We start from the raw sequence: 21,633 nt of genomic DNA, 5'->3' as shown, positions 1-21,633 counted from the left end.
TCCTGGATGTTGGTTGTTTTAAATTTGTTTTTATTTGCAGGTATGGGATAAGATATTTCCAGAGTAATAAGCATGGTCCAGCAGCGAAAATGTGCTTTATGTCACATTGTGTACAACTCAAAAAAGGTAAACAATTAATGCTTGACATGTATCAGTAGATATCAATATGAAATGTGAATGAGAAATGCTTCCATTTTAAAATTGTGCAAAGTGCAGTTTCCTTTTACCATGTATATATTGCCCTAAGTCTATCTCAAATCAAAGAATATATTTGCATGTGCTTTGGAGTATCTTTCTTGAAGTGAGCTGTGCAGTATGCTTGATTCTGAATGTTAAAAATAATGAGGTCTTTGAGGTTTTTTTATATTATTTTATAAAGATACTCAAGTGAAAAGCACTCACTTATTTGGCTGTAAATTGTGATATAGAAAGATTACTGTAGTACCTGATGTTTCAGATTCCTTTTGGGAGGTCTGTGTTTCCGTATGGAAGAACGAAATGGAATTGTGTAGCACAACATGTGTTTTCATTAATGTGTCAGTTTGGTGTCCATCTTCTGTGTGCTGTGTATTTATGCAGTGTTTCTTAATGGACCTTCATGTACCGTTTAGCCACATGGCATATGGAGATGTGGCAAATACCAGTGGTTTAATTTACACAACTCTTCAAGGTTGAAGATATTCCTTTCCCTTTGCAGATAGGATTTCAAGGGCTAAGGTGATTAGTGTCTGGTCTTTGAAGATTTCCAAACACTTTGGGTCAAACACCAAAAGAAAGTTAAATCATCTGGACTGCTTCCTTTTGCTGAATGATGAATGTTCTTTCTCTTCCAGCAGCTCCCTTTCAAAAGTAAATAATTATAACAGTACTGCAGTTCATGTATCAGGGTTGCTGTCACCAACAGACTGACATGTACATCTCAGTTTCTGAAGTGTCTAGCCAAGTAAAATAGTATGTGATGGTGAATTTACAGCTGTCTTATAATACAAATGCAGAGAAACTGGTCAGGTTGCACAGGGAACCCGTTTAAAGTACAGTGATTCTGAAGAGTGGTATTAATGAGACTTTTAATTAAAATTATTCTCAACAGTCATTTGTCAAAAGTCAGTCTAATAAACTTTGCTATATGCATGGTTATTTGACTTTCTCCTGGAATTCTGCTTCCATTATGTGAGTTTTAATGACTCACATGTATTCTTAGGAAAGGTAACATAACTTCCTGCAGGTGTGCCTCTTGTGCTTTCATAGTCACAGAAACAGGAATGGCAACTGCTACAGCCCTGCAGGAGTATAAGGAGTACATCCTTGTGCCAGGCAGGAGAATTCTCAAAAATGAACTTTTCAGACATGATACAGCATTTTGTTTTGACCAATTTTATTTTTTTTCCTGTGTGTTGAAGGAGATGGAAGAACACATGAGAAGCATGCTTCACCACAGAGAACTGGAAAACCTGAAGGGAAGGTATGAGAACAATCTTGCACCCTTCTTCCCTGTGCCATTTTGTATGTCACTTTCTGGAAGAACTCCTGACCTATTTCCCATACAAGCTGAATTGCATGGGGTTTTTTTATGTTTCCCTTTAGTAGAGTGCTTTGTCATACAGCTGGTAATGAACGTGTTCTCATGGTGTCAGAAACTCGGGAGGCAAACAATGATGTGGAAGAAAGGTCACCTGCTTTGCTTTGACTGCAGTGAAATAAAATTGTTTCATTCTTGGCAGTTTCATGCTTGATTTTTTTTTTTCCCCAAGCACTAGGTTTCTGTCTTTGTCAGAATTAGGAACAGTAGTTTCTTTCTTTTTTGTTTGTTGTTTAAGTTTTCAATGATGTAAAAACAGTTGTTGGTCTTTTAAAGCACTCTGAGAATGAGATCTGCTTGACTGATTGTCATTTGCCACCATGGTCCAGTTGCTTGATTAAGAGACCTAACCATGCTGGATGGTGCTTTCTTTAAGGTTTCCTTGTTTTATTTAAAACCTTTGGAAAGCAGAAAGGGATAGTTAAGGGATATTCAAATATCATCCTAATAATAGGAAAATAGGTTACAACCAGAGTACACTTAAAAGTGATTTCACTTAAAAGTGTATGGATTTTGAGGTAACCACAGAGATCAGATGCTGTCAAATAGTTGACTGTTTGATTTACAAATTAATTTTTAATCATCTTGTGTTGCCACATTCTGTGAGTTTTGTGAGATGTTTACAGGTCTGTAGCCGAGTTCTCATGTTTGTACCATAAACAATTGTTTTTCACATTCCTTTCTGATGAGAGTCAACTGACTTCTAGCCTGGACAGTGGGATGGAGAGGTGGTAACGTTGTTCTCCAATCCTGGTCATTGTTCGGAATCTATATAAGCGAGATCTTGGTAAATAATAAGGGTTTTTCTTCAGCCTTCTTCTTTGAGTCAAAAGATTGTGTGAGTATTCATTTCCTCTTCGTGTCCTCTAGCAACAGTTTTGCAGCACAAACATTAACAAATGACAAATCTGTTTTAAACACCCTTTAAAGAACTAAAAATAATCCTCTTTCCACTCTTTGAGGTGTGGGGGATTAATTTTGTTGCGACATCTGTCATATACTGAGGGAAAAAAGCCAGAATGCTCTCTGCACTAGAAACCAGCTTTTTGGCTTCTGGTCATCTAACTTGTGGAGCACTTCTGTTCTGGACTATCTTCTTCTGACAATGACTCTGAAATTTCTTTTGACATCTTATTTCTGGCCTTCTACATTTTATTTTGTTTTTAGTTTAGTAATAGCTCTATGAAGTAACACTAATTTCTAGAAGTTATATATTGTGTCTGCAGTGGCTTGCAAATGATTGGACGATGTTTAGTTTTCCATTTCCATAGGACTGATGTTAAATTTCTTTCATCATCATTATATTTTTTATTACTAATGTAACTATCTGTCTTCGTTACTCTTTCAGAAGAATGCATGGAAGATGCTTGTTCTCAAAATAATGAACCTAATTTTTCACTGCAACAGCAGCCCTGTTCTCTGTCTTGTGCCCCTTCTTCTTCCTCTCATTTAAATTTAATTAGAAGCTTTTTAGGAGTCTTCTACAGCCGTGTACTTCAAGAAGAAAGTGTGAAGCACAAGCAACAGCCTCATGATTGTGGCCAAAACCAGAGGATAACACCTTTAAAGTGTATAGAGTATCAACATCTTACTAACTTGAAATTTAATATCCAGTTAGAAGTCACTTTTCAGACTTCCTGTATGGAAGAGGTAAAGGAAATGTACACACGGATTCATACTTCTTTTTTTCCTTTTGAAGTTAGCTTAGCAATCTCAAGGGCTAGAATAATTTTCTGGAAACATTTTAAGACTCTTCTCCTTTTCTTGAAGTCGTACTCCGTGTGATGTATAAGGAGAATTGGGTGCCAGGTAGAAAGCCATAGGATATTTGGATTTTGTTTGTTTTTAGTTGATAGTGAAATAGTGGTGTTGTTCCAAGGGACATTGAATCTACAGTCTGAAGTACATATACAGTAAATAAAGCTCTAGGAGAATATTTTTTCATGTTTACCTCAAACTTCTTTTGGCTGCCTTGTTTAGCAACTGAGATTGTGTGGTAGGAGAATGTGTAGACATGATCAGTGTGTGTCGTGGACTGTCCTAGTTCTGGATGGCATTAGCAGATGTAGGAGAAGTGTAGAACTGAAGGAAATCTAAATTCCATTAAGTGTGGCTATCTGATCTCCTAGCCAGTTTATCTTCAATTAAAGCAGTTGTTCATAAAGAAAAAAAAAAAGTTGTCTTTTTCTTTAGGCTCTTACAGATTAACAGCAGGTCAGAGAAGTCTTGTCTTTTCAGGCTGTCACACACCATAGCTTTGTAATTAGTAACTTGCAAGTTAGAATTGATAGGAAAATATTCTTTGTCTTCACTCCAGCTATTAACTCACTGGCTTTGTCCAAAGTAAATAAAACTTTGCATTTATTTAGTTAGTCTGTAAAAGTTTTATGAAAGAATTGAAACATGGGTATTATGAAGGATGTGGATTGTTTTTTAAGACCTAATTACTGCCACATTAGAACCACTGGGGTGTGTTTCTCATTGCGAGTTCTTACGAGTGGAAGGTTGTGTAAGAAGAACATCTTTTTCAGTGAGAAGCCAACTTTCTATTTGCAGTTTGCCTTGCGTGATGATCTAAGTTAAAAATAAGTCTTATTAGTTATGCACAGCTGTGCCATTTATGAGTGTGAAGAGGATTCTTCCAATGACATTAGTAAAATATACTGGTTTGGTTACCTTTTTGGCATTAATAAGATAGCCCAAAGTACAATATATAGGATATGGCCTCTCAATATTTATTAGCGAGTGTGAAGTACACTTAGTTCTGGAAGGTCATGCTAAGTTTGGAAGTTAGTGACATCATAAACAAAGTGTATCTTAATGTTTAATCTGAAATTAATTAGGCTGCAACATACAGAATAATTTTTTAAAAATCTGATTTTTAATACTTAGACTGTTTAAAATAAAGCCATCTCTAGGTGTGTCTAAATGACTGCATTGATTAAATATCTCAACTATGTTAGTAGGGAGAACCAGGATAAAGAAAACATAGCTGATGACACTTGATTGACCATTCTGATAAGGATGTTGCCTTAATACCTTGAGTGAATGTACATATTTTGCTCCTTCTCTCATTTTATTTTGAACTGTTCACTAAAAAAGCAAAGATTCATGTTTGTCTTTTTCCTTTATGGATCCCATTTTCTTGACATGAGTTGTGAACTGTGTGTTGTAGCGTAATGCTTCTGTTCTAAGACCTTGGTATCAAGTGCTCCTTGGGGACATACAGATCTGCTTTAATGAATTAACTGGCAGAATTGAAAGAAGCATTGTGGAGGCAGTCAGTGAATCCTGTCTTGGTTCTGCTGAGTTTTTTGCAGTGGAGTATGCTCTGATTAATTTTTTTCCATTTTTTTTTTTTTTTTAATCTGATGATCATATTTTCCTTGTTTAGGAAGTTAACAATATACTTCTTTAACACTGGAGTATTGGAAGGATTTGTCTGTAGAATTAAATGTTGTGGGTTTAGAAATCTGAATTTCTTAAAAAAAAAGTTCAAGTCTTGTAACCTTAATCCAGTAACATAAGTAAAGCCATTTGTCTGATACAGCTGTCAACTTTCTCCAGCTGAAATTATTTCTGTTTTTTAAGATAAGTCCTCTAAAGTAGAAAGCAGACCTCATGCACACTTGAACCAAATAAAGTACAGTGAACTGAAGATACCCTCCCATCACTCACTGTGCTGTGGAGTCTTTGGATTCCAGGCAGCAGTCTCAGCTGTCCCAGTTTAGGTTATGTTGTATCAGGATTGGCTGTATCCATGCACTGCCTCCTCCCTTTTCTAAATTTCACTGGGGGAAGGCTCAAGGCAAGGATTAAATGTAGAAGCTGTCACCAGGCTTCCCCAGTGCAGCTGGCAGCATGGATGGGTTTCAGAGCTCCTGCCAGCTCTGGAAGCCTTTCATTCTGCCTTCTCGCTCACTATGTTTCCTCTGAATAGATTTTGAGTACAACAATTCAAGAAGAATTCTTCCTCCCAGTTAACACAGCTTTATTACCAAGTCTTTTACCTCTTGATTGTTGGAAAAAAATCTTGTGAAAACTGACCATCAAAAAACTAAATCTTGAAAGAAAAGGCCAGAGAATTCAAATAACTTAAATATACTGAGCAAAATCTAGTTGCCTTGAACTTAAGCACATTCAGAGGAAACAAAGTAAGACCAGAGCTACCTGCCATGCCAGTTGGCAGAGCCGAAAGTCCACCCTCTGCCTCTCTTCCTAGGGATAGCAGCCATGAATGCCGGGTGTGCAGGGTGACGCTGGTGGGTTTGTCAGCATATGCCAAGCACATCTCCAGTCAGCTGCACAAAGACAACGTTAATGCCCATGACAGAAAAGAGGAAGAGGAAGAAGAGGCAGAAGAAGAACACCTTGACAAAGAACTTATTCAACTAATTAAGCAAAAGAAGGAACGGAACCGGTGAGTTTTCATTTCTCCGCTTAGGCCATAGAATTACTTTTAACACAATGAGGATGCACTCCTGAGGCTTAAGTGCTCACAAAATGTTAAATACCTGTAGGCAGTGTACTTGGGAGGACAATCCAAGAGACATGTGGATATCGTAGTTTCAGCATGTAAATGTGATTCTGCTGAATGTTCTTGTCCTGTTCCTCTACTGCTAGTAAAGGAAATACAATAATTCTCCATTATGGGTAAAAAGAGTCTTGTGTTTCGAGAACCCTAATGTTTTTAATTTAGTATTTGATAATGTTTTTAATTTAGTATTTGATAATCTTTTTAACTGAAGGCTTAATAAATGGACAGTAGTGTTAATATTGTTTATGGTGGAGATTGTCTGTAGGAACCTGACCTTTAGGAAAGTGCTGCTGAACATGTTTTTATAAAATGAACTGGATTATTCTGTAAATGTCACATTGAAATCCCCTAATCCTTGAATGAAATTTCATACCTGTTTTACCTTGCTGCTTACCATTAGCTGAACATAGTTCTAGTGGCTCACTATGAAATAGAAGGCTGCAGAAAGTAATAAGTATTGTCTTTTATTTTGCATGAAAATCTACACGTGTGCGATGTTCCTGTTGGGAAAATATTATTTGAATAGATTTATGGCATGGTGATGGTACTAAAGGGGCATATAATTTTTAAAAGATGCTCTTGCTTTCTGTGGCTAAAAATTTGAATTAGAGTTTCCAGATGTTGATCTGTGGAGTTTAGTATGTTTTGACATCACTGTTGTACTAGTGCGTAATGTTTTCATACTGGCTAATGTAGGGACCGAAAATATCACTTTTCCTTTTTGTTTTATGGAAAAGGAGTAGGGCTGTCAGTGCAGTGTTGTTCTAAGGCAGCTAAAACTGTAGAAAATCTCTGTCTGCTGGGTGCTGGTTTGGAGAGAGGAAAAACCAGAAAGTGTACAAGGATTAAGTTACTAACTCAGCAAAATTGTTTCCATTAGATCATAATCTAGTTGAATCAGCTCTTAGAACTTACTGTATCACTTAGACATGGTTTTCTTTGAATTCTTGTCTTAGAGCTCAGATTATTTTGCACAGTAGACTGTTTTCCATTAGAGAGTAGTAATTAGTGAATCTTTTAGCAGAACTGGAATGTATCAAAAACACAAAGGGTGATATAATATGAATTTTCAGTTTACTCAAATCAATTGTTTTTGAGTAGTAGTATGAAGGTTTACTGTCTTGTTCAGGGATCTAGAATGATGTATTCCTGTGATCAGTTTCTGGCAAAAACTTTTAATGAAAACTCCTCATTTTGTACGTTAAATATTTAGAATGTTTAGACTGCTGTTCCTGGGAATAGCTGTAGCTGATAAGGGAGCATTTATCTTTAAATGTACATGTGATAGTTTGCCACGTGTTTGTGATAAGTTGCCAAGCACTAGTGCTATTCAAAGGGCAGTCGATAGTGCTGCTGGGAGGCCCATACAGACTCAACATTGCATGCTGTGGACTGTTCCAGTCTCTTGATTCAAAGAAGACAAATTACTTTTGTATCTGAGGTACATCTTCTGTGGATGTTTCACACCTGTGTTTGAACTTAACCTTTATAAACAGAGCCATCATGTCAGTTGTTCCCTCCAGTAAGGGTAATAATGGGTTTTTCAGCCTAACTTTCCTCTGTTTTGTATCAGTTCACTCTAGTTACACCATCTGACACCAGCAGAATAGTCTTCAGAAAAAATAATTATCTCACTACTGAGTTTTCTATCTACCAAGATAGTTCAAATTACAAAGATTATATAACATAAAGAAGCTTTTTTTTTTCTAATTTCTTGTAAGTCCAATAGTAGGTAGAAAGGAATATGATCTTTCAAGTTAGAGACAAGTAGTTGAGAATTAGTCTGTTGAACTGTCCCTGCACAAAATCAGTTGTTCTTGTAAGAGAAATTTTGAAATTATCATGTTTAAGTAAAGGTACAACATTAGTTTTGAAAGTCAAACATTACTGAAGCTTGAACAGCAAAGCTGCTAAAAAAGTATCTGTGTCTTTTTATAATAAATAACTTTTAAAAATATTTTCTTCTCAGTGCGAATAAAATTCCTGAAGCTTGCGGACTATTGTATTTTAGTAGAATAGCCTCAGAATTTTGGCTTTTCTCAATTCTTTTGTAGGCAAACTGAACCAAGTTGTGCAAATCAAGAATTAGAATGTGATGATAAGAGATCACAGAGAAGGCGAGAAGAAAAAGCTGCTTACAAAGAAAGAGAAGCTTATGATCAGTCGTCATGGCATCATCATAGTGCATCACAAAGGGACTGGAAGTGGGAGAAGGATGATTATGTTAGTCCTAGACAAGGCAAATTTTCACACTCTCAGAGGAACCTTAATATAAACAGACATTCGTGTGGTTCAAGGGGGCGCTCTGGGTGGCACCAGAATGTTTCAGGAACCCCTTCAAATCGTCATAACTATGGGAATTCTGGAAATGCTTGGCATCTAAGTGGGCGGGGGGGAGGAACATCAAATTGGCGTCATGGTGCCAGGGAAAGAAGTTCTACTTGGCACTCAGAAGAAGCAGGTCATTTTTCTAGCTGGAATTCCAAGAGTTATGGAGGAAACTGGAAACCAGGTCCTCATGGTGCAAATGGCTGGAATTTTGGAAGCTCAGGAGATTCATATCCATCAGAGCCAAGTATATACAGTAAGGAAAGGTACGCGTGGCAGTGGGCAGAGAAAGGCGATGTTCTGCCATACAGAAATCGAAGAAATAGGGGTAACCGTCTGGATTTTACTAGTGATGAGCTCGCTGCGGAGGGGGCATTGGATTTTAGTTCATCAAAACAACCAGAAAACAAAACTTCAAAAGCCAGTGGAAAAAGTGCCAGTCCTTCCAGAGATAAAACATATCGCTGGACTCCCTACCCATCCCAGAAAACTGCAGAGCAGCAACCACGGTCTGAAGACAATGTTTCGAAAACTTCGGATAAAATGGATTCTGTATTTACGCCTCTTGCTGATTCATCAATGAAAGGAAAAACTTGTGAAGCCAATGTTAGCCTTTCAAAACTTAAAAAGCATGTAGCAATCTCCCCTTCTAATGGAACCTCAGATCACCTTGATTCTTGCGAGGTTATGAAAGACTCTTCCAGCGGTGAAAAGCCTCACAATGATGATAGCAAAAGTAATAGGATGCCATCGCTAAAATCTCCTCTTCTGAATATCACAGATATGAAGTTATCCTTGACAAAGCAAGACACAAACAGTCTCTTAAAAAATGTTAGGCTTCTGTTATCCTCAACTAGTGGTGAAGAGCAGATTCATTTGAATGCAGTGAACTTGGAAACAAACAGTTTCTCTTCTTATTCATCAAAGATGTGTGGTGCTTGTATTGGTAACTTACAAGACAACAAAGATGTGCTTGGCAGCAATCTTGGAGAGCCTATTAATAAGCTAAGTGAAGCGGAACAAAATCCCAAAGGTGTTCAGTCCAACCATTCCTTGCAAAATGCTTCCTTAAGCTCTTGCAAAGATATGAGTGACCAGAATAGGGAAAAAACTGGGAAAGTATTGCCAAAGAAGGAGTTCAGACTAGATTCATTAGAAGATGTGAATGATGATGATTTAATGGGAAGTGAGAAGTCAGAAGGAAGAGTTGAAAAGTTGGATTCTTCTGTTAGTTCTTGTTTACCCTGTGACACCCCTGAAGGTAAAACTACCACCTCTGAAAAGGAAGATGATGAAAAACCATCTACTTCAAGTGTTGCTTCTGCTGAGCTAAAAAATTTTACATTTCGGATGGAACCCACAGTTTCTTCATCAAACAATCAGGACCGTTTGCATGTGGATTTGAAAACGTCACGGAATGGGGAAGGAAATGAAGAGTGTGTCAAGTCACATGATCAATTTGAAATGGAAGGTTTTGAAAATCCTTCAGATAATGAGCTTCAAAAAGGAGGAAGCCAGTCAGTAGGACTCCTTCCAGATTTAAGCAAACTTGGCCTGCCTGCTTCTCTGCAAAGAGACCTGACACGGCATATCAGTCTGAAGAGCAAAGTCGGGACGCATCTCCCAGAGCCCAATCTCAATAACGCACGTCGCATTCGGAATGTGAGTTGCCTTCGGAGAAGTGAGACAGAGAAGGAGTCGGGGCTTAAACCTACCCTCAGGCAGATTCTTAGTGCTTCCCGACGAAATGTTAACTGGGATCAGGTCATCCAGCAGGTAACCAAGAAGAAACAGGAACTTGGCAAAGGTTTACCAAGGTTGGTAGCTTTCAGATGTAGCCATGCCTCTCAGGGCATGCTGAAGTGGGGAGAGTTGTTTTATTCCATATTTGAAATTAACTCCAAAATCCTAAAACTAAGAGTACGTAATGTTGCTTGCTAGGCCATGATCTTCTGCAGAGTTTTTGAAAATTACGTAAATTTTTTTCCAAATAATGCAGAGTTTTTATTGGTTGATGCTATGAATGAATGTCTGTCCATAGAGAAGTAAAAGTAATCTGCTCAGAAAAGATTCTGATCAGTTCTTGGTGGTTGCTTTAATATTTGCATGTTTTCAAGTTCTAGTAATGGAAGAATGTAAAAATGCAATCGGGATGGGAACAATGCTGTGACAGTTGCCTATTTCCACATTTATTTAGGACTACAAGAAGTGCTTGCAGTGCTGCAAGCAGTGTAAATGCTCACCCTTCATTTTTTAGTCTTTTATCTGATACACAGTTGCTTTTTATTTAAGGAAGTAATGATGTAATACTGCATTTTTGAAGCTTTCTTTAAACCTGAAGTATTTGATGTGTCTTGAACACGTCACATTTGATTATGCCAACCTTGCTTGTGAATAATTTATAGTAACATGATTTCTGACTTGGAAATCATGCTGTCAGCCAGTTCTTAGCCACTAAGTCTGGTTATGTGATACCCTGATGTTCCATTCCTAGATGATGTAGGAAACGCAGAGTACCAATGTAATGGTATTAAACCTACTGCTTAAAGCAATAATGTACATTTGGGGAAAGGGGGAGGCTTCTATATGTAGCAGGCTTGTAACTTGTTTATTTATTTTTCTTTTTATCTTGTTAAAGGTTTGGCATAGAAATGGTGCCTCTTGTTCAAAATGAGCAAGAGGGTCTAGAACTCAGTGAAGAATCTGATCTGTCTACTCTAGAAGGATTCCAGTGGGAAGGGATTTCCTTAGCAGTGTCTGGCTCAGCCAGAAAACGTAGCTTTTCTGAAAGCAGTGTCATAGCAGACAGAAATCCTTCTGCTTATAGCTTTTTCAGTGAACAAGCCAAAATTAAAGAAAGTGGGCAAAGGCAAGTAATGGCAACCAGCCACTCAGATCATATAACATCTGGATATGATGTAAGCACTGACATTGAGGCTGGTCAGAAAGAGGAGACACCATCTCTTGCTTCATCACCTTTTACGTCTGAAAGAACTGAGGCTAGCGGAAGAAGTCAGAGCCTCCAGGCCACCTCTGGCATCACAGGCCTCACAGAAGAAGACCAGGAGAGCCCAGAGAAGAGAACACATCTTCTTGAAAAACAAAATGTATTAGAGATCTCAGAAGAAAATCGTCCAGCTTCAAACAATACTTCACTTCTTGCAGTGTCTAATAACATAGATGCAGCTACAGACAGTAGCTGCACATCTGGTACTGAACAGAATGACAGCCAAGGAATTGGAAAGAAGCGAAGAGCAACTGGAGTAAGTGTGCAATTCTTTCCAGCTTTGCAAAGCTGACAAGGTTCTTTCCCTGTCAATGGTCATTCTGCTTTGGAATGATCTGTGCAAGGAGGACTTTCCCCATCTGATAGTCTTGTACATTGATAACAACAAATTAATTTCCTGTTTGACTTAATTTTCTTTACATTTCTGCTTTCATAGTGCAGGACTTTTGATTTTTTGTAATTAGTAGGGATGACAAATGCTCTTTATTTGATTTGGTGCCTGGCATACTATGTTGGTAAACAAGAGCTGTTAAAATATTTCTGTGGAAGTACGAGGTTTTGTGGCATGAATCTTGGTGTTTCACAACACAGTTTAAATGAAAGCTAGCCTGTAGTACAAATTTGTTTTCCTTAGATGTTTCTGGTTTTATGGTTAAGCAAGAAAATAAAAACATTTTAAAAAAATTATATACCTAAAATTATATCTTTAAATCTGAATTTGTTTCACAGTCCAGCCTTAGACTTATCCAAAGGTTAAAAAAGACCTTGTTGATCAATTTCACAAAATTGGTTTGTAGAAAGCAATAATTTTAATTCCTCACTGCTTAATCCTTTACATCTTCAACTACAACTGTAGAGCAGAAACTGATTCAAGTGCAGGCTTAAACATCTGAGCAAGAAGAGGACTGTTGGCTTATTTAATATTTCTTTCTAGTTGAGCTGAAAACATGGCTCTGTTGTCCTCTCTCTTTTAAGAGCAGAGCAAATGATAAGTTACACAAGAATGTGCAGGCAAATTGTGGATTCTTCTCTGTGACTACAACTAATGATTGAAAAGATGATGGATGTTCGACTTCTTGATTTAGGCAAAATTATTCTTGTTATTTTTTAATAGATATTTTTATTTGCAGGAGGGATCTTCTCCTGAAATCCCTAGTCTAGAAAGAAAGAATAAAAGAAGAAAAATCAAAGGTAAAAAAGGTGAGCAAATATCATACATGTGTGCATGAGGTGTAGAGGCTATAAACACCTAGTAGTATTTTAACTTGGCTGAAGTAGTAGATCCTTAATGTTACTGTACTGCTTCTTGGGCTTTTACTGAAGTTTATAGTGTAGACTGCTCACAAATCTGCAACACATTCTTCTCTGGAGACCTTTATCTTAATTTGTCATCAGTTATTTCTAAGAGAAGGGTATGTGCATCCTTTCTGCCTGCAGTTCATATTCCTGATTGTACAGATGGGACCTTTGCTTTCCTGCATGCAGGGTAGTGAGGTTTGTTGCCTCTTTGGATGGAAGTTCTTAAGGTAGAAGTCCCCAGTTAACTTCCTTCTAATTCACCATGCAGCTTTGCCTTTCTAATTCTGGGTGGTCTCACCAGAAAAATTGTACTCTGCTTAATTTGGTATTCCGTTTTTCACATCGCTGGCAATATTTTTTACTTTTTTAATGTCCTTAGTGGAAATGAGTGTGGAATACCTCTCTCCTTCTTGCTCCTGACCAAAGAAAACTCTTATTCTGGTGTTAGATAGATCTTTCTCAAACATGCCTAAAACTTCCTCATCATTATGTCTCAAAATGAACCATCCACCCATTGTGTTTTAGGCAGAATATTTTCTTTGGTAATTAAACCATTGTTAGGAGTTTGGGTTCCAGAAGATGGCTTTCAAATGTACCATTTATCTTTTTTTTTTCATTGTTTATTTATAGTCGGTCGTTTGTAATGTAGAGCAGTAGTATGACTCTTCAATGGGAATGAATATTTCACTACTTGAAAAGGTGGGGGTTTTTATCAGCCTCTGTCTTCAATGACCAGTGTGTTACAGACTAATAACACATTCTACTTAGTAAAATATCTTTCCCATTAATTTGTTTTAACGTGATTGTTATTGTAGTAAATTAGCCAAAGGAAATTATAACCTGAGTTAAGAAGTGCCCAAATGGAAATTTGTTTGGACAATCTCTGTAATCCCTCCAGAAGTCTCTAGGAGGGATAGGAGGATCTTTTACTGAGCATAGTGGTCAGAGACTTTTTCTCAAGAGATTGCAAACACCAGTCTCATGGCCCAAAATTATCTTGAGTGGTAAACTGTTTTTTTAATTACTGGGTTCTTTTTCTCTGAAACAACATTTTCATTGGCTTTTGCATTCACCGAATAATTTAAATCTTGTTTAGCTTAAATTTGCCTTTGCCTTTTTGATTACATTGATGGCTGGTGTGTGTTTGTACTTCTTGTATACATGTACTTCAAGAAAAGATCCTTGTGGAAGAGAATTACTTCATTTTTTTAAACTAAATCAGTGCTGGCAAAGCTGGGATGGAATTAATTACTAGAGTCAAGGCTGAGATTCCTTAAAGAGAAATACTTGACTTTGCTCTTCATCCATGTAGACATGGTTAGTCCTGTCCATAAATACTCCTTTTCAGCTTGTGTAATTATTGGTGCTTGAATACTTGACCTAATTTATGTAATGTTTCCATTCTGAGGTGGCATTATTTATTGTGATATCACAAGTAATGTATCTTAAGGTATTGTTCAGTACAATTAGACTAGATTGTGTTTCTTTTTCAGAACGTTCCCAGGTAGACCAGCTGTTGGCTATTTCTCTGAGGGAAGAAGAGTTAAGCAAGTCCCTGCAGGGTGTGGACAGCAGCCTCTTGCAGGCGAGGGCTGCCCTGCAGGCTGCCTATGTTGAGGTTCAACGGTTCCTTGTGTTAAAGCAACAGGTAACAGTGGGCTTTGGAAACTGTCTGAACTGGAAGCTAGCAGTGTGAAGAACTGCCTGTTAAATCAGTGGGACTGATATAAGCCAAAACTGTTTTGCAGATAACTATGGAAATGAGTGCACTGAGAAGTCAGAGAATCCAGATCTTGCAGGGCCTACAAGGTACATGATACCATACAGCTGCAACAGTAGAATGCTTACTCTCATACTCTTTGAACTCAGAATCTTTTAAAAACTGCGTTTAACTTGAATCTGCTCATTTAAGCTACAGTAAAATTGTAGACTTGACTTTATTGTCAAGTGTGAACTGTCAGTTTTGATAGTTTCCCCTAGTGTCTTTTTATCAGATTTTTCTCTTCCTTGACTCTGTGTCCACAAGAAATGAGCTCCTGGCACCACTAAATTTCATTGTAAAATATAAATATTTTTGTTCTATTATTTGTTTGTTTGTTTAATATAGCTCTTCTTTTGCCATCAGAAACCTATGAACCTACTGAACTCTCAGAGCAACTTTCCTGCAATGCCCCAACTGAGAGAAGAAACAGCAAATCTCAGATGGCAGCTGACTCAATTCCTTCAGGCTCTTTCCTGCCTCTCTTGGATGCTTTGTCTTCCTCTGTACCTCCCCAAGGAGCTTCTGTTCCTGTAACCATGCCATCACCATTCCAGTCTTCTGGCAGTACACCTTCCAATACTCCTGACTCCTCAGTACAAGTTAAACGAGAGCCTGTGTCTCCAAAAGGCACAGAACTAAATGTGAATTCTGTACTCCAGAGCTCTCCATGTGCTCCACAAACAGAAGAGGTGGAACAGAATGACGGTATTTGTAGTTTTGCTTTATGAAAATAAGGAAATTATTTTTTTCCCAAAAAGAATGTAAGTCTGTCAGGCTCTCGTTAGCTTGAGTAGGACTTTGTAGTTTTGCTTTGAATATAGAACAAACATGAATTTGAAGGCTACATCCTCTTAGAATAATTTAGTTAACTAAAAAACCCCAAAACTGACACAACCCAACACACCTGAAAATCACCTCTATAATTTTTGTCTTCGATTCTGCATCATTTAATGAGCACTGGTAGCAAAAAGTCTGCCTAGGAAAAGATGTGCCTGAAAATATTTTTTTAAAAATTATGAAGAGCTACATCTAGATTATTCTGTGTTCTTCTTGGGCTCTGCTGGACAAGCACAAAGAGTATAATTCGCAATCTTAGAAGTAACAACCCATCTTCTACTAATTGGCTGATAGACACTGTTCACTCATGGGAGGGCTAGCAGTGAAGATAGGGGTTTACTTTTGTTTGGAGGAGAAACTGCTGAATTACTTGAACGACTAATGGGAGAGCTCCTGTCTCAACAAAGTGAGATCTTAATGACTACAGCTGAAATAGCTAACTCTTTATTTAGACAGTTTAAACCCCATAAACTTGTGTGCTGTAGTCTGTGATCAAAGGCTTAAATGCTATTGGTAGTTTCCTCTGCAACTTGTTACTCTGACTTAAGGTAAAAACTGAAGATTGAAAGCTTAATCATCCCTTCGTGTCCCAAGATCCTGTGAGGTCAAGCAGAGTGACTCTGACAGCTGTTTGTCTGCCATAACAATCTCCCTTACCCAAACCTTTAACTTAGATAATTTGAGAAAAACATGCGTAAGATTGATTTTTGTTGTAGGTAGGCAACAGAATTTTCCCCCTCCAACTGAAGTGCAAAATACTATTGGAAAAAGTCACGTTCTACCTTTGTAAGCATTTTTTTCTCAAGCACCAGATGAATGTTGGCTGAATTGAAGCTTAGACTTCTTTAATTACAAGAATTGGAATTTTTAAGCCTTTTTTTCAGTTTGCTTCAGATGTGGAATTGCGTATAAGTGGTGGGGTTTGTGCTATTTTTTAGTCATCGTTACATTTCTTGTATTCCATTCTGTAATGGTACATTAATGTAATATTGAGGGTATTTGCTTCATCTCTTTTTGGAGGATTTCACAAGGAATGTGAAGCTCTGGGGGTATTCAGAAAAGTAAACTCGAGGCAGGGGAAAAATCAGCCCTTTTGTTAGTTTGCATTGTTGAGACTCAACTTCTAGGAAGCCACTACCTTTCCTTTGCTTTCCTGTTTTTACTAGCATATGCCATACTGTTATGCTTAAACATCAGTGAATTTTTTATTTGTATCGGTGTAATTTTTATTCTCAGTTTTCTAACTCTAAGATTTAGTGATCACTAGCTGCAGTGGCATGAAGTGTCTTGCTTGCAGAATCTTGAGTCTTCACAACAGAGAAGTTGAAGAGGTTTTTTATTTTTTTTCTTATGAAGATGAACCTTCAGTGTATAGCTACATTTGTTGCTTAAATAATTACTTTGGAAAGCTCTTAATCACATTATTTTTCCTTTTCCTAAAAACTTAATTTTGTTGTATTAAAAGTAAGAATATTCTTTTTATGTTCATTTGTCAAATTACCATAGTTTTGGTATTGATGAACTTCTATATGTGCTACATTTAAAATGAGTTTCCCCTTCAGATAAATTTAGTAATTTGGGGGAAATAAGCTTTTGCCTTCAGGTAAATTCTGTAATTTGAGGAAGAATAATTCACTCTGGGGTGGGCTGTTTACTTTTTAGGGTTGAATGTTTAGCTTGTCAGCTTCCCATTGAGGTTAGCTCAGCCTTGCTTTGAGGGAGCTGATTGCGTTTGATTTCCCCTAAATGTCAGCAGTGTGTCCTGCCTGTGGAACTGAGTGATTGTTTTCTTACACTGCCATGGTGACTTCCTACTTCTTTTTCTAGTACACATAAGTGCTGAGAATTAATAACTTTGGGGTGTAGAAATTTCTGTTTAAGTGGCTGGTTGTTATTATTTTCCTGTTATAAAGTGACCAAGTTATTTCCTTTCCCCTTCCAGTGGGAAATTAATGGCACGTGATATTGGAGGTGTATTCAGAATTTAAGGGTTTGTGTGCCTTTTTACCAGCATAATTCAACACAGTAACTCATTCAAACTTAATCTAATTATTAATTTCTTCCATACAGAGGTTTTTCTATCAGGTTTTGCAGTTGTGCATGACAGTTACATGTCCAGGGAAAAACTTCTTTCTCTTGATCTACTTTAAATGCAACATATCCTATGCTGTCAGCAAGTTCTAGTTTTATCTTGGAATTCCCCATCTGAGGAAGGTGTGGGTGAGAAATGGTCTCATTTTAGCTGTTTTTAGTTGTATGCGTAATTCCAAAGCATCAGATTTTTCCTGTGATGTGCAATGTGCTTTTGGCCAAGCATTAGTGTAGGTTTAATTTACTGGCTTCTGAGAGGCTGGAAGAGGGAAGTGTTTCAAATACTGCCAACTTCCCATTTGTGTTGCGTGATCCCACCCCAGAAATGCAGTGAACTTGAAGCATCCTGTTCTGCACTCTAGTTATTGCAAGTGTAACTGGGGAATTTTAGGGTGTGGGAAACAGCTGTGAGATGCTACCCTTAGCCTTTCTCAGCTGAGAGGCTGGATCATTTTGTTCATATTAATTAATTGCATAGTCCACCACAGATGAGCTGACTACACCAAGCTGACTAAATAAAGCCTACCCTCATGGCTTACAGTGCTGCTATTCCAGGATAAAGGTTCAGTGCTGCAGAGTGGGTTGTGCATAACTGTCTACCTTGAATTAGGTCCAAGTAACTTGGTAGAAATAACTGTATATAATAGCTGTAATAATTCACATGGGTTAAGGACAAGATTTTCAAACTGTCACTGGACAGCTGAGTTGTAGTTGGCATGCATTGATTAATGTAATTTCTACAGCAATCATGACAGCTGGTAAGGAGGCACACAGAGAAGGCTGGTAGCGTCTTAAGTCAACAATGTAGGATTCACCAATGACTGTCAGAACTCTAAAAGCATATAGCCAGCCAGCAGCTTGAATGATGTGCCCCATTCCTTTATTTCTGTGTCCATGGATAAGCATTTTATTCCCCAATTATGTTTTTTTAACGGCTGAAATAGCAGCTCTACATGTGCATGTAGTTTTCAAAATCTAGGAGTATGTACTTTACATGCACACTTAAGTGTAAACAGAAAATACAGGGTACTTGGTATAAATAGTATGCTATACAGATTGAATGTAACACTAGGCTGTTTTCTTTAGAAGAGACCAACCAGAAAACTCCAGTGTATCCAGTTATCACTGCAACCATGTCCCTAGCAGAGCTGACAGCTTGTTTCCAGCACACTAATCAAGATGTCCACAAGCCTGATGCCAACAAGGGACAGTCTGGACTTCCTGAGAACTCTTCTCCTCATGCAGTGTCTGTTTTCAGCAAGAGAGAAGCAAATGATACAGTTGCTGAAAGGTTTTTACTAGATCAGTGTAACACTTCTCTTTCAAAGCATTCGGTCCTCCTAGAAATGCCAGTGGATAAAAACCCCAAATTGTCAGCTGAACCATCTGAGCAACATTTGACAATTGCTGCAGTCCCAGTAGAGAAAGGGAATAGAAGGAGGAGAAGGTTAAGGAAGAAAAAAACCCTGAGGGCAGCCCATGTACCAGACAACAGTGATACAGAGCAGGATATGATGGACTTCAAGCCTGTCCGGAAAGTCAAGGGTGGAAAGGTTCCTAAAGGAGAAAAAGTTACTACATCTACTCCCCCAAGAGAGGAGGGTGGAGTTACTGCTCAAGCAGCAAGAAACAAAGATGGGAATGACAGTGATGCTTCTCTGGAACTAGTGGAGGTTTCAGCACCTCAGTGTGAGGTGGTTGATGTTGGCTCATCAGAGTCAGGAGATGAGAAACCAGACAGTCCATCAAAGAGGGATTCATGCAACTCTGTGGATCAAGCAGCCCTAGAGGCATCTTGCTCTGGTTATGATGAAGTGAGCTCCACCAGTGAGATTGGCACAAATTATAGGAATGATGGGAAAAGAAGGTGAGATTATTGTAGACCTGAAAAGTGAAATTATTAATATTATATAGTATTCATAAGAGGCCTTTTTATTTATTTTTTTTTAAATTTTAATTTGTTTGTTTGTTTGTTTGTTTGTTTTTGGCTTTTCTGTTGGTTTTTTGTGGTTTGGGTTTTTTGTTTGTTTGTTTTTTTGTTTGTTTGTTTGTTTTTTCCCCCAGAAAGTCTTACATCAGTGATTTCAGAAGTGAAATAAAAGGGAAAATAAAAACTGACTTGGCTTTTTTGGTCAACAAGTGAATGTGTCTTGATACCTACTAATTTCTCTTAATACAAGAACAGGGCTGCCCAGTTTAGAGCTTACCTGTACCAGCATATTTTCTACAAATTGCAGAGTCTTGTGTTTTAGAGTATCACCACAGTATTTTGTCTGAAAATGAACATGCAAAGTCCAATCGCGCTGCTGTTTCTTTCTGTCTAACAGTGTGGCTGGGACACAGACTTCCATATCATCCCTAAGAGGATCAAAGAACTCCTCAGGTATGTCTTTTAAGCTTTCCTTACAATGTTTTGTATGTAGTATCTTGCAGGACTTGGAGTTAAGTCTTGATCAACCTGCTTCCATAGGGGAATTTTGCCCTGAAGATAAAAGCTTGCACTCAAAACTGAAGTGGGAAGTGACACATACTCACTTACATCATCTTACATTGAATGTTTTCTGTCTTGACTCCTCCATATCCCTCTGTCTTTCCCACATGAACACTCTTGCTCCACAATCTCTGTAGAGCTCTAGGACAAGCAATAATACAATCTCTTTTTAATTTTAAAGATAGTTCTGGACTTAGTCTTGTGAAGGTCTTCCTAGCACTTTATATTGCCCTCTGTCACATTCACAGTACTTCCAAAATCCATAATGGAATTTGACTTAAAGGTGCTGAGCCCAAGAAATAGTTCTGCTTGTTGGCAGTACAAACCACAGCAGTGTTTTCTTAACTGTGTTCTCATAGTCAAAAGTCTACATCTCTGTCCTGCAGAAGTGTCTTCGGAGCCAGGTGAGGATGAAGAACCTACTGAGGGAACCTTTGAGGGACACGCGGCTGCAGTGAATGCTATTCAGATTTTTGGGAATTTGTTGTATACCTGCTCAGCAGACAAAACAGTTTGTGCCTACAATCTCGTTGTAAGTAAGGTTGTGGGAGTGGTGTTGCATTAGTTGCAATCACAGGGTTGTCTTTTGTAATGGCTTACTGTGTAGTAAAGGAACCAGATGCTTTTTCAAGCCCCTAATTTATTTCAGACTATTCTTCAAACCTCTCTTCTCCACCTCCCGAACCCCTTCTCCCTATGAGAGGGACAAGGGCAGATAGATTGCCACACGTATCCTGGTTTGGGGTGGTTTTTTAAGCTGTCCTACCCTGTTCTGTTAGGTGCATATCCCAAAAAGTATTATGGGCCTTTATGCTGACAGACTCTATGCTTCCTTTTTAGAGCAGGAAGTGTGTGGCCATCTTTGAAGGACATGTTTCAAAAGTGAACTGCCTTCTGGTCACTCAGACAAATGGGAAGAATGCTGCACTCTACACTGGCTCAAGTGACCACACTATCAACTGTTACAATATCAAGGTACTCAAATCTGTGTTGATTTACATATGCTGCATTTTATGCAAGTGTTTCTGTACAAATATAAATTTAAAAAGCCTTTTGACCCCACGTGATCTAGACATGAATACCACTTCATACCTCTTTAGAGCAGAGTAGGGAAAAAAACAACCTCACAAACAAAAAACCAAACCATTAACTGTTTTACTACCCTGATCTTCTGACTAGCTTCTCAGTAGAGTTTTTGCCAGACCAGCGCGGCATAATCACAAATGTTGGGAACATCAAAGTGCAGGATAGCTGTTTGGTCATGAATCTTACTTGTCTTCCTGTATTTTTAACTTCATTGCTTATGGAAGGCACTGCTCTCTGCTCTATCTCTAGAGCAGCCATAGAGGGAACAGGTATCTCTTGTGCTGAGGGCATGTGAAAGAGCAGACTGAGGCTTCCTGAAGCTGGATATTCGAGGCTAAATGATAAAAAGACTTGCCCAACCTCTGAATTGAAGGACTAGAGATTAAGTATCTGCTTCAGGGAGCAAACTGCCAGAGATTTTAAACCCTGAAGTTCCCTGTGGGGACTTAATGGGGAATTCTCAACCATGTAACAGATTGTTTATACATATATATGCACACACACATAGTCAGTAGTCTAAATTTCTCTACACATTTAAGATGGTGACTAGAACAAAGAGTTTAGGGTTGCTGAACTACAGTCAAGCCTTAGAGATGGTCCTGATTAAAATGAGGAT

At 38.1% G+C, this 21,633-nt stretch overlaps 1 protein-coding gene across 5 annotated transcripts in view; it reads left to right on the top strand.

Moving 5' to 3' along the window:
* Positions 1-21,633, top strand: part of ZNF106 (zinc finger protein 106) — a 40,449-nt gene that overhangs the window by 7,872 nt on the left and 10,944 nt on the right. For 2 of the 5 annotated variants that reach the window (XM_040066916.2, XM_040066917.2), the window contains 13 exons: positions 41-126; positions 1,401-1,462; positions 5,802-5,999; positions 8,171-10,261; positions 11,083-11,707; positions 12,582-12,651; positions 14,244-14,398; positions 14,499-14,559; positions 14,858-15,217; positions 18,527-19,307; positions 19,768-19,823; positions 20,318-20,463; positions 20,772-20,906. In XM_040066916.2, the coding sequence (XP_039922850.1) occupies positions 73-126; positions 1,401-1,462; positions 5,802-5,999; positions 8,171-10,261; positions 11,083-11,707; positions 12,582-12,651; positions 14,244-14,398; positions 14,499-14,559; positions 14,858-15,217; positions 18,527-19,307; positions 19,768-19,823; positions 20,318-20,463; positions 20,772-20,906 (4,794 nt within the window). In that variant the 5' untranslated portion in view covers positions 41-72. The remainder of the gene's footprint in view (positions 1-40; positions 127-1,400; positions 1,463-5,801; positions 6,000-8,170; positions 10,262-11,082; positions 11,708-12,581; positions 12,652-14,243; positions 14,399-14,498; positions 14,560-14,857; positions 15,218-18,526; positions 19,308-19,767; positions 19,824-20,317; positions 20,464-20,771; positions 20,907-21,633) is intronic. The other 3 variants (XM_058420955.1, XM_058420954.1, XM_040066919.2) reach the window with 3 other exon arrangements.

Source organism: Hirundo rustica, chromosome 6, assembly GCF_015227805.2.
Source record: "Hirundo rustica isolate bHirRus1 chromosome 6, bHirRus1.pri.v3, whole genome shotgun sequence".
Lineage (NCBI taxonomy): Eukaryota > Metazoa > Chordata > Aves > Passeriformes > Hirundinidae > Hirundo > Hirundo rustica.
This window is presented reverse-complemented; position numbering and strand designations above follow the sequence as displayed.